General features: G+C 50.1%; 1 protein-coding gene across 2 annotated transcripts in view; it reads left to right on the top strand.

Moving 5' to 3' along the window:
• The window catches only part of BRAT1 (BRCA1 associated ATM activator 1), a 233,146-nt gene that overhangs the window by 188,440 nt on the left and 32,565 nt on the right, over positions 1 to 12,141 (top strand). For both annotated transcript variants that reach the window (XM_085629208.1, XM_085629210.1), the window contains exons 11-12: positions 9,461 to 9,563; positions 9,847 to 9,945. In XM_085629208.1, the coding sequence (XP_085485334.1) occupies positions 9,461 to 9,563; positions 9,847 to 9,945 (202 nt within the window). The remainder of the gene's footprint in view (positions 1 to 9,460; positions 9,564 to 9,846; positions 9,946 to 12,141) is intronic.

The following is a 12,141-nucleotide window of genomic DNA, read 5'->3' as shown; positions in this document are numbered from 1 at the left end:
TTTTGTTGTTCTGAAAACAGCCACGCTGCCTGCAAAAAACATACCCAACACAATACGTTGTTCAATATAAAGCCTGTTCCCGATGGCCTACCTGCCCCTGTGGTTCCCCAGGATTTTTCACCCTTAGGAAAGAGATGCCTTCTATTTCAGCAAAAGTACCTCTGCATTCAATTCATGCCATACAGGAAGTGCTTCACAGTCCGCAAGAGCGCAAGAGCATTCATTTGGTAGGTCAGAGTACACAGGCAATGAAACCATTTTCCTGCTCTTGAATGCCATTTAGGAATTAGTATTCTCAATGTTTGATTGGCATGGAAAACATGGACTACAGTGATTAAAAGAGTGGTGCCCAGGATACCGTGCAAAGAGACAAAAAATGGGCATACATCAACAACACAATTTCCCTCTAAGTATTACCTCATTTGCTTTACCAATAACACTTTTGAAGCTGCTTACTGCAGGTATAGCTATGTCTACTTTATGAACAGTAAAATTCCAGTTTGTGAATGTACTGGTGCTGCTGGCATGCGAAGGCAATGGTGGGTCGAAACCTTACCTCCTATCTACATCCACAATGTCTGTTAGTTCTATTATTTTCTCACCCTGAGCAATATAGTTTGAAAATATTCCCAGTATCATTTTTGCTTCCAACACTTTGGAGGGAAAAACACTTTTTTCATCTTCCATCTCCAGTCACTCACTTACAGAGATGCTGGTCCTATTTTATAAACACCGCTCGTCTCTAAAGGAAGCTGATGGCAAACGCCAACTTTTTGCAAACTGCACTAAATTCCAACATAGTAATAGCCTGTATATTCTCTTAATGAATACATTAGGGCAAGGCAAGGCTGTTCCTCCCTTGCCAGATTGCTATTTTATGAAGATTAATAAAATATTTTTGTTTACCTGTCACCCATGATGTGATATCTACAATTGAAGCACAGGGCCTCCAAATCCACTTTTCTGCTAGACTCAAGTATATAATTGTCTATAAGCACTGTGTACACTTAAGAGCATGAGAGCATATACAAACTCAACAAAGAGACATATCTGATCCATTCACTTAAGGGACCCCCCGTGGTGAGGGTGGCAGAGGCAGTGGAAAATATTACTAAAATTCTAAAAACGTTTTCTTCATGGTGTCTGAAATAGACAATCTGAGCGATGGGAAGCCTGCTACATGCACATTGTTGAAATCAAGTTTATTGGAAAAACTAGAGCTGTTTGGTGGCTTCCGAGCATCTAGAAGCACTAGTTCCCTTCTGCTGAAACCACCAAAATTTCATAAAAAGAAAACTTATAACCGAACCTTTTCAGCCATGGCCCTGAACACCCTTCCCTCTAAAATCAGAATGAAGGGGGGCGGAGCCAAGATGGCGGAGTGAGCAGTCGTCGTGCTCCGAAGCTCCCGCCAGGGTCGGATTTAGCACCGGCTGCCAGGCCGTCAATAGCCCTGACGGTGCCTGGATTGCGTTCCCCGGAGTCCCTTGACCAGTGGCAACCAACGGCGGAGTGAAGATCGGCGGCCGAGGGCTGCGCCGGCCGCGAGAGTAAAGAGGCGGTGCGCGTCGCTGTTGGAGCCGCGCTGGAGGAGGCAGGGCCGACTAGTAGCACGGGAGCCGGAGAAAGCAGCGACGGAGGCCCCTGAATCGAGTACGGAAGGTGAGCGGAGGGGGCCCCCAGGAGTGGTGGCGAGGACGGAGCGGGAGCCCCCGGGAGTCTGTGGAGCAGTGCCGCAACCGAGCGGGGTCCAGCCCGCCATTGGGTGCGACAGGAGCTACGCCTGAGCGGGGGCAGGGCTGCGAAAGGCCCGTTGCGGACTGCGAGGCCTGGGCCTGGCCCTGGTGCTCCGACGGGGGACAGCGGGGCCGAGAGACGCTCGGCACTCCCACGCTGGGACTTTCCAAGAGGCTGAAAGAAGTGCGGAGGGCCCTGCAGCCACATAGACGGGGACGACCTGCATACCTGAAGGGGGAGGCGCTACGGCGGGGCTTGCGGTGAGTGGGAGCCCATTGCGCGCCTCTCCCCCCGCCCTAGCGGCGGCGCCCCGGTCCGGGGACGGCTGGCAGTTGACGAGCAGATCCCGGGGGCCTGGGGCTGGCAGTCGGCGGCCCATTTGGCCGGGGAAGAAGAGGTTGGCCCTCATAGCTGGGGACGGACACGAACGGCGGCGCAGGCCACGGAGCAGCGGGGCACGGAGGAGCGCGGAAGCTGGGGACATCGGAGGGGATGTCACCGTCTCGGCGGAGAGGGCCTGGTTCGGTGCGACGGAGTCAAGAGGCCGGTCGTGTGCTCTCCTCCACCCCCCCGGTAGCGGTGTGTGTATCTCGGATGGGACTGAGATCATGTGGGGTGCCTGGAGATCGTGCTCCCACGGCCTGGCGGGCTCCCACGTTTCCGGAATTGCGGTGCAGGGCCGGGCCCCCACCGCATAGAAGGGTGAATGATCTGGAGAGTGAGGGGCATGAGCGGCAGGCGACGCACCTAGCGCCTGCTTACGGGCGGAAACTGCTCACAGAGGGGGACAGGAGGACACGCGCAGGCATTGGTGCAGTGGACACGGCCTGGAAGCACAGGCCCACCGAACAGGGGCGGAGGGCCCTCCAGCAATACTACACCTCTGCGGGGACCGGGGGCAGAAGCGCCGCAAGTGGCGGGAAGCAGTGGAATAACCTCGCGCAGAGCTGGAGACGGCGAGCCTTTTGCTCCCTCCGGCCATCGACCGGGTCTTGTCCCCTTGGTGGCGGACTGGTGGGAAGGGGGCAGGATCTCTGCAGGACGCACACGGGACTTTGTAGATCACGCTATGTCCACTTCCAGGAAATGGCAGGACAAAACTATTAAGGATCTGTTCTCTAAGTCCCCGGCTGGTCAGATGGCTGCGACTGCGGAACCCGGAGGGCTGGGAAAAGGGAAGCCAGGAGTTCTGAGCCCATCACCAAGGCCTTCCTGGAGTCGATGTTTGCTGCGCTGCGGGACGATATCCAAACACCTTCAAGCAAGAGTTCACGTCTGAGCTCAAAGAGGTTCGCTGAGACATGGATGAAATTGGTGAAAGGGTGGCGGACCTGGAGGGCAAGAGTGATGGAAGGGATGAGGAAGTAGCGAATCTACAGCAGGAGGTCATCAGACTGCACGATCAACAGGTGGATCTTCATGGTCACCTTGAGGACCTCGAGAATCGCTCCCGTCGCCATAACATCCGCATCAGGGGTGTGAAGGCAGATGACGACTCCAAGGATCTTTTTACTTATGTGAAGGAACTATTCAACCACATTCTGGAACGCCCTCTGGACACAAACTTGGAGATTGATCGGGCGCACAGGGTGGGCCCCCCCAGAGCACCGTCGGCCCCTCCGTCGGACATTCTAGTGTGCGTGCAGGACTACCGCACCAAGGAGCTGATAATGCAAAAAGCACGCCGTCTGCACCCCTTACAATTTCGTGATCACAAACCAGTGTTGTACCAGGACCTGTCAGCTCTCACGCTACAAAAAAGGCGCCTATTTAAACCCATCACGGTGCACCTCCAACACAATAACATTCCCTACAGCTGGGGCCATCCCTTCCGCTTGGTGTTTCGTAAAGAGGACAAATTGTACCAATTGCGTTCTCTGTCTGAGGCCAGCCGGCTGCTGGGGGTGACCCTCCCGGAGAACGAAGGTGGTGAAGGGACCCCCGCGTCAGAGGCGGGAAACACTGGCGTCAGCAGGGGTGCAGACGCCGTCTCAAGAAGCCTCCAGCTTTGGAGATCACGAAAGGCCGGCTATCGGCGTTGGAAGCTGTGTCAACGGATCTCTCCGGTTCTAATAATGGCCGACCTGGACATGCACGGCACCTGAGAGACTGCTTTTCTCACATCCAGACCTCTGGCGGGAGGGGGGCTTCCTTCCACGTTAGGTGGATTCACCCCAATGTCTCTTTACCAGTCACAGACGAGTGATGTTTCTAATCTTTATGGTATTTTGTTCTTTTTGTTGGGGCTTGTTGGGGTGGGTGAGGGGTGGGAATTGGGGCTCCGCGTCTGTCTTCCCTTTAGGGCTGGGGCGACCACTCGCGCCTCTGTGCCCCTGCCTCGTTTACAAACCGGGAATTCCGGAGCAGTGATACATGATGCTTTACAGCTGCCGCGACCCCAATGCGATGCACACTATGCCACCCACCACGCTTAAGGTACTGACCCTGAATGTCCGGGGTCTTAATAACCAGGTTAAGCGTAGGGCTGTTCGATCATGCTTAGAAAATTCCCACGCAGACCTTTGCCTCCTGCAGGAAACCCATTTATTGGTGCGCGATTGCCATCGCCTTAGGTCTAGGCGGTGTCCCACCCAGTTCTTCTCTTCCGGGGCTACTAAAACAGCAGGGGTGGCGATTCTAGTGGCACAACGGTTTCGGGGGGAGGTCCTTTATAAGGTCGCCGAGATTAAGGGGCGCCTCTTGACTTATCGCTTTGCACTTGGGGGGATGCCGTTTACGATTAGCTCCATATATGCCCCGAACGAGGGACCTGAGCGATTTTTACACTCTGCACTTACAGAGGCCACGACTACACCTGACCGTCATATCCTTATCGGGGGGGACCTTAATTTGGTGTTCGATAATGTTCAGGATAGATCCAGTCAGCGCTCTCATCAAACCGGGGCCCTTTCTGCGGAGGGACTTGCGTGCTTGCAGGACCTGGGGCTATGCGACCTCTTGGGCACCATGCACCCCCGGGACAGGGAATACTCCTTCTACTCTAATGCGCATAAGACTTACGCTAGACTGGACCACCTCTTGGTATCGTCATCGGCGCGGGCGCTTTCGACAGCTGTTGACATAGGGGTGGCGTCTTTATCAGACCACGCTCCGGTGACGGCGATTTTCACCCTCACGCCCGCACCACGTCCCTCCAGGGTGTGGCGTCTTAGAGACACTCTCCTGCATCGAGAAGAGGTGGTTCAGCGCATTCGGCGCAACATACATGATTACCTCACACATAACGACAACACAGACACAACACTTGCCACTCAATGGGCGGCGCTGAAGGCGGTTCTTAGAGGGGAGTTCATCTCGCTCTCGACGGCGGACAACAGGGAGCGCGGATGCAAACGGGAGGAGCTTACACAGCAGGTGCAGGAACTGGAGCGGATGCACCAGCGGACGGGAGCGGAGTGGAGGCAACTCAAAGCGGCCCGCCAGCAGTTGGCGGCGCTCGACCAAGACAGGGCAGAGTTTGCGGCATTGAGGCTGCGACATGCCTACTATGCGGGTGGGGACAGGTGTGGGCGCCTCCTGGCCCATAAGCTCAGAGAGACTCGTCAGCGACAGGGGGTTAAAATGATCTCTCGTGAAGATGGCACGGAAGCAACAGAGGACGGGGATATTGCGGAGGCATTCCGAGATTTTTACGCGACCTTGTATGCGGAGGCCTCGCTAGCCAGCTCTGATGGGACGGCTTTCCTAGACTCTGTCACACTGCCGACACTGTCCAAGGCGCAGACCGACCATCTAGAAAGAAATATTCAAATGGCGGAAGTAGTGTCTGCCATTTCTCGGCTCAAACTGGGAAAGGCCCCGGGTCCAGACGGATTTTCCGCTATTTTTTACAAGAAATTTTGCTCCCTGCTGGCCCCGATCCTTACTAAGCTGTTCAATTCCTTTGCGACCCAGGGAGCTATCCCGGGCGACCTCTTGGAGGCTTCGATAGCAGTAATTTCCAAACCAGGCAAGGATAGCTCACAATGTTATCTTATGTTATGTTAATTGTTAATTGACATTTGTAAAGCACTTAATACCAGCAGGTCTAATGTGGATCTTACTGCCCGATATCGCTACTTAACACAGACCTTAAACTATATACAGGGATACTGGCTGCCCGCCTCGGCCCCCTTATGCCGATCCTTACAGACCCGGACCAGGCAGGCTTTATCCCTGAGCGGCAAACGACAGACAATACGAAGCGGGTTTTGCACCTTATAGAAAAGGCTACTCTGGTCCCGGGGGAGTTCATGATGCTGGCCATTGATGCCGTTCGACCGAGTACATTGGCCATTTTTGGAACAGGTCCTAGAGAAGGCAGGAATAGGCGACCGATTCCGCACACATATCTTTAACTGTTGTAGATCCCCCACTGCCACCGTCAGAGTGAACGGGTACACATCCTCCCGATTTCACATTGAGAGGGGCACGAGGCAGGGGTGCCCGCTGTCCCCCCTCCTCTTCGCCCTTTATATGGAACCACTGGCTCAGAGGGTGCGACAAAACCCAGAGATCACGGGAATACGGTTTGGAGGCTTCGTCCACACAATCAGTCTATACGCGGACGATGTCTTACTATCATTATCCAATCTGAGGTCTGCTCTCCCAGCGTGCTGGGCAGAATTGGAGGTTTTCGCGCGAGCTGCCGGGTTTAGGGTGAACGCAGAGAAATCCTTAGCCCTAGCCCTAGACATATCGCGGCCCACCCGTGATCACTTGCAAACCCATCTCCCCATCCGATGGGCGGCAGACACAATACCGTACCTGGGGATACAATTGGCCCTATCGCTCTCTAGAGTGGCCCAAACTAACTACACGCTGTTACGTGACAAGATCCGCCGGGAACTCGACAGATGGCGGCACTATCCCCTCTCGTGGTTGGGCAGTGTCGCGGCAGTTAAAATGACCATTCTCCCGCAAATTCTCTACCTCTTTCGCACTATACCTCTCCGTCCGCCAGGGGGATGGATTCGAACGATGCAGTCGGACCTGTCCCGGTTTATCTGGAATGGGAGGAAGCCGCGAATGCGACGGGCGCTGGTGGCATTAGCACCGGAAGCGGGTGGACTTGGAGTCCCAGATCTGAGGCTCTACTTTCAAGCAGCCCAATTGAGATACCTAGTGGAGTGGAGCAGATGGGAGTCCGAGAAACATTGGCTATTCCAAGATCAGGAGGTGGCTGCGCGTCCTTTACAGGACATCCCTTTCTTACGCAAAGCGCATCGGCCTCCCAACCTGTATGCCTCCCATATTACGCAGGTCCCTCTTGAAGTCTGGGACGCCACTAGTCTCACACATGAACTCACATCGTTCCCGTCCCCGCTTACCCCACTAACAGGCAACCCCGACTTCACCCCAGGACTAGAAGATGCCGCCTTTGCGAGCTGGAGAACAGCGGGCTGCCGATCCCTGTGCCATGTTTATGGGGAGGGTGGGGTACACTCGTTCGTTCAGATGCAGAGTGATTTTGGGCTACCTGAGACGGAGAGGTTGCGGTATATGCAAGTGAGGCACTGGGCACTCCAGCCACAGGTTCGCTCTGGGGCAGACAGGCACCTCTCCCCCTACGAGCGTTGGCTTATTACACGTACATCAGACAAGCACCTTGTTTCAGATCTCTATAAACAATTGCAGATCAAACACAAACACACGTATAACTCTAGCAGGAGCAGGTGGGAACGAGAACTGGGAAGAACATTGAGTCATAAAGAATGGGAGGGCATCTATTACAGGGCACGGCACTCAGCATACCACATGGGGCTCACGGAGACTCTCACGAAGATTGTGACATACTGGTATTACACCCCGGAGCGCTTACACGCGATGGACCACTCTCAGGAGGCGACGTGCTGGAGGGGTTGCGGTCAAGTGGGTAGTTTAACTCACGTGCTATGGGACTGCGCACATCTCCAATCCTACTGGAAGCAGGTGTTGGACGAAGTGGACACTCACTTTGAGACGGAAATACTGCGCTTCCCAGCCTACGTAATTTTAGGTTTGCCCAACCCTCTGACCTATCCACTGCGCTCACGCAGAGGCCGGCTGATGGCCATCGCACTGGGGTCTGCTATACAAAACATACTTACACACTGGCGTACTCCCCAGTTACCGACCTTCACGGGATGGCTGCACCGTTTGTGGTATATCCTAGGAATGGAAAAGTTAGCACTAACCATGGCGGGGGAAGGAGACAAGTACGGGGAGTTATGGAGGCCCTTTCTGTCGCTTTTAGCTTCTGAATTGAGGGAGGTCACGTGTCCCCGGTATCTGAGGCTGTTAAGTATTACAGAGAACCCGGAGGGAGATGGGCATTAAATTTGGTTGGGCCACAGGGAAGACGCGGAGCCAGGGAGGGGGAGGGATGGGGGTCTGGGGATTGGGGGGGGTTTCTTTAGAGGGGGGGGGGGGTTCTGTTTCCTTTTTATGTTGTAGGGGGGGGGTCTTGATGTTGGAAAGTTGTGTTTGATCAAATGACTATTCAACTGAGCGCACTTGGATCATAAGTAGCATGACAATGACTCGGATAGTAGTTCTATCATAGCAATGTGTACTTGCGCTCCGATGTATGTCCTTTTGGCTGATTCTCAATAAAAATATTTAAACCATAAAATCAGAATGAATCCCTCAATTGCCTCATTCAAGTAAGAAGTCAAAAAGGATACTGATGAACCAATCTATGCCGATGAATGCATGAACTACACTCCAGAACTTGATCTATCCCTTGCCTGCACGCATGCTTACTTCTCTCAAACTATACTCTTACTCTGTTCTACTGGTTGCTGTCCACTTGGACCCTGTGGTCTGCTCTCTAGGAGAGATGCCCACACCTTGTCTAAGCTTTGATGATATTTTTATAAATGTCGCCTTGATCATGGTAAAGCGCTCTGACACCCGCAAGGGTCATGTTAGCCCTATATAACATTTTATACATAAAAATAAACAAATAAAAAGTGTGCCAATGTTGAAAATGTTTTCTATATTCTTACGTGTGTCCTTTGCTAGGCTTTTTGCAACCTGAGGACATGAGTCCCAAACCAACATTTCTGCTTAATGTGCGTCTGAGATTAGCCTCATTCAAAGCATCCTGTTTAATGCCTGGGCACACCCCAAACTCGTTCAAAATCGGCGCCTATCTTATCTTGTATCTCTACGCTTTGGCGCAAAGGAAGATCTCCCCTATTTGAAGTCTCAATTCCAACTGATAATTTACTATTTGAGGGAGCTCAGAAGAGAAAGGTCTCCCTTTTTGACATCTTCATGAAAGATTAAAAAAAATACAAATATTTTGCCATTCATTAGTAGGGAGTGTTTCTGACAGTTTGATGCATGCAAATATTGAATAATTGGCTGTGCATCTCCTACTAAAAAAAGCATATGTTTTGAATTGTTAGACTTGGGGCACTCAGCACATGTCCCTGATTAGTGTTGTGGGACTTATTTTTGTATGTTTCAGAAATGGAACAAAGTGTTGAGTGCTTTTGTCAAAAAGATAACTTTACATTTTCTCTTTACACCGTCACTATAAAAAAGGTATTGTAGTGAAGATGTTTGTAAAATAGCCAAGGAAGAGCCAAAAAACAGTTTATAGACCAGTGGTACATGTGTTTGAATGACCTAATAGCAAAAATTTGAAAAATCTGTGATGTAGACGCCATAATACTCTGGTAGTGAAAGAGTTACTTTGAGTTATGGCTTTATGTTAGTGTCTTTTCTTTTATAGATCATGAACAAGTGTTTTCAGACGGCACTCAAATGGATGGTGAGCTCTTCTGAAACCGAAAACGTAAATGAACAGTGGGCTTATTGTGAGCAATTTCTCAGAGGTAAACCATGTTGCTCATTTGATAATTTATGCGCTCGAAACTGGAGTATAATCCTTGTTTTGTTAATGATAAATAGATACCCCTAGGCATTTTTTGGCTGGTGGAACAGTTGTTGTTCTACATTTCAGCTTTCCCCCAAATACAATGAGTTGGATTTTTGGAATAGGGAACACCCCAAGATCATTGAGGAGAATTTGATTACTTTGAAATATAAAGAGCGGAAGGGCCCTATGCAACAGTGGCCCACATTTACATTTTGTTCTCTCATATTTTCTCTTAATAGATTTGTCTCCAGTGATGCAGAAGCGTCTGTGTAGCCCTGCCTGGGAAACCCGAGACTCTGCTCTGGAATTCCTCACTCAACTGATCACACACTTAAAAGGTACATTCCTGAAAGACCTGAAGTTACTTTTTATTCTTAAAATATCTTAAACATTGTTTCTACAATGTATAATATAGTTTTATAAACACCTAATCATAATAAATTTGTGCTGCTGAAAAACCTACAATGCAGGTATACATTAAGAGCTCTGTTAGAGTATCTTGCACTTGGCTAGAATTCATGAGATGATGAAGGAGATCATTCCACAGCATACAATGGAAAGCAATCTTGCAGAATCTCAAAAACGTACTTAAGAACAATTTTATTAATGACACTAATCAAATGCTGGACGAAGGGAGAGCATAATGACTGAGCCTATTCGATTTGTTAGTAGTGACTGATCTATTTGACCGTTGCTTACTACTTGTCATCATGTCCCCCTGCTTTGGTATTGGGTCAAAAGTGCCAAAATTGTTCTAATCTTATCAAAAGGTACAATGATCACACACGCTCAAAACTATAAAATCTCCATGTGGAATCCCACACGACTCAATACTTGCATAATATTTGCACTTACTATATTCAACCTGTACTTGGAACTACTATGGGGTTTTTGGAACCCTTGCCCATGCATACGACTAGTATGCTGCAGATATGCAGATTTTTGTAAAAGTCAGTAACGGTTGATAGTAAGACAGATTTCTCCAGTATTGGATCTTTCATAGATTAACATGCTTGAATCATTCCGCATTGTCGAAGTGGGAGTCCCATGGTACCATAGTAAAGCAGTATGTATCAGTATCATAGGCTATAATGGCAATGCAAAGTCAGTTTAATAGCCTATGTCCTTTTAAAAAAAGGACCAAACTTGAACTATAAGCAATCCGGCTACAACACCCTTTAGAACACTCCCAACAGAGGCTGAGTCCTTCAGATATTCTGCTGCACTCTATGGAAGGTAGTCTCCCTGACCTCTGCTCAGGTTTGTCCTTTACAATTGAAGATTTATCTACAACTACTATGTCTGAGACTTCTAAGAAAGACCTCTTCAGATCCTGCAAAACATGTAGGAAGAAAAGAAAAGGCTACATGTGGAGGATCCACACCGAAACTGTCTTTACTGCCTCTACCCTCAACATCAGGTAAAGGAGCGTAAAATATGTTGCACCTTCTCCTAAAAACCTTAAAGGACAGGGAGGGAAGGCTACTTCTGTGGCTACAGAAGTCTAAAACGCAGAAGTCCACCACTTCTGAGGAGGACAGTTATACATCTGTGAGATCCTACAAAAGGTCAAGATCACCTGACTAGGGTACATCTGAGGAGGACAGAAAGGCCTTAAAAACCCATCATAAAGACCCTCTGAGAAAGGGGAAGCTAAAACTCATCTCCACAGAGGCGACCTCCTCTCAACCTAGTACTCCATCTGTGAAGACAGGGGAGCGTAAGTGTTCTTCCTCCTCTGAATTTTTGACGTTGAGGACAAAAAAATCCTTTCAAAACCCTGTCGACACCGGTATCGACAATGGTCACCACCGTCTTGTCTAAGAGACCATCGCCATCGAAGACCTTGACTACAACAGCCATTGATGCACTCCTCTCATTGACGAGGGTAATATCATCCACTAAGACACAGTTGATGACGGTGTTAACCCTGGCAACACCGTCTACGACAACAACGGCAACAACATCGATGAAAACGACGACCGTACCGGTGACAACTGCATCGACGGTTGAGTTTGTACTGTTGACACCGAATGTCACCTTGATGACGACATCGTCGATGGGACCGCCAACGATAATAAAAATAACGAAAAACGCTTTAAGACCTGAATTGACATCCCCTAGCAAGGTCGTTTGCCACCAAGTCACCTGTTGGACCTGGAGGAGAGGGACGATGACAGGCTTTTTGGTGAAGTGCCTAGTCCATCAGAGCTTTAGGTAAAATACCAGGAGGAAGACTATGAAGATAAGGTAAAGCCTTATTATCATCAATATTATGCCCCTCCCAAATGGCATTATGAACATTATCACTACCATCCTCATTCACAGTCCAGGTATGATGAAGTGCAAATGCCCATATCACTAGTCTAGGATCTGCTGGCCATGCTGCAGTGTTATAGAAAAAGAGTTCCTGACCCTCCACAGGAGCAGCAAGTAGCACCACCTCAGCCTACCTCTCCTGCTACACCAAGGCATATACCTCTGCCTATAATGCCCAGGATGACACCTGCCCGAACATAGAGGCTTCAGATGAT

Source organism: Triturus cristatus, chromosome 10 (assembly GCF_964204655.1).
Source record: "Triturus cristatus chromosome 10, aTriCri1.1, whole genome shotgun sequence".
In the NCBI taxonomy this organism is placed as follows: domain Eukaryota; kingdom Metazoa; phylum Chordata; class Amphibia; order Caudata; family Salamandridae; genus Triturus; species Triturus cristatus.
The sequence above is the reverse complement of the archived record's forward strand: the minus strand, read 5'-3'. Positions and strand labels throughout refer to the sequence as shown.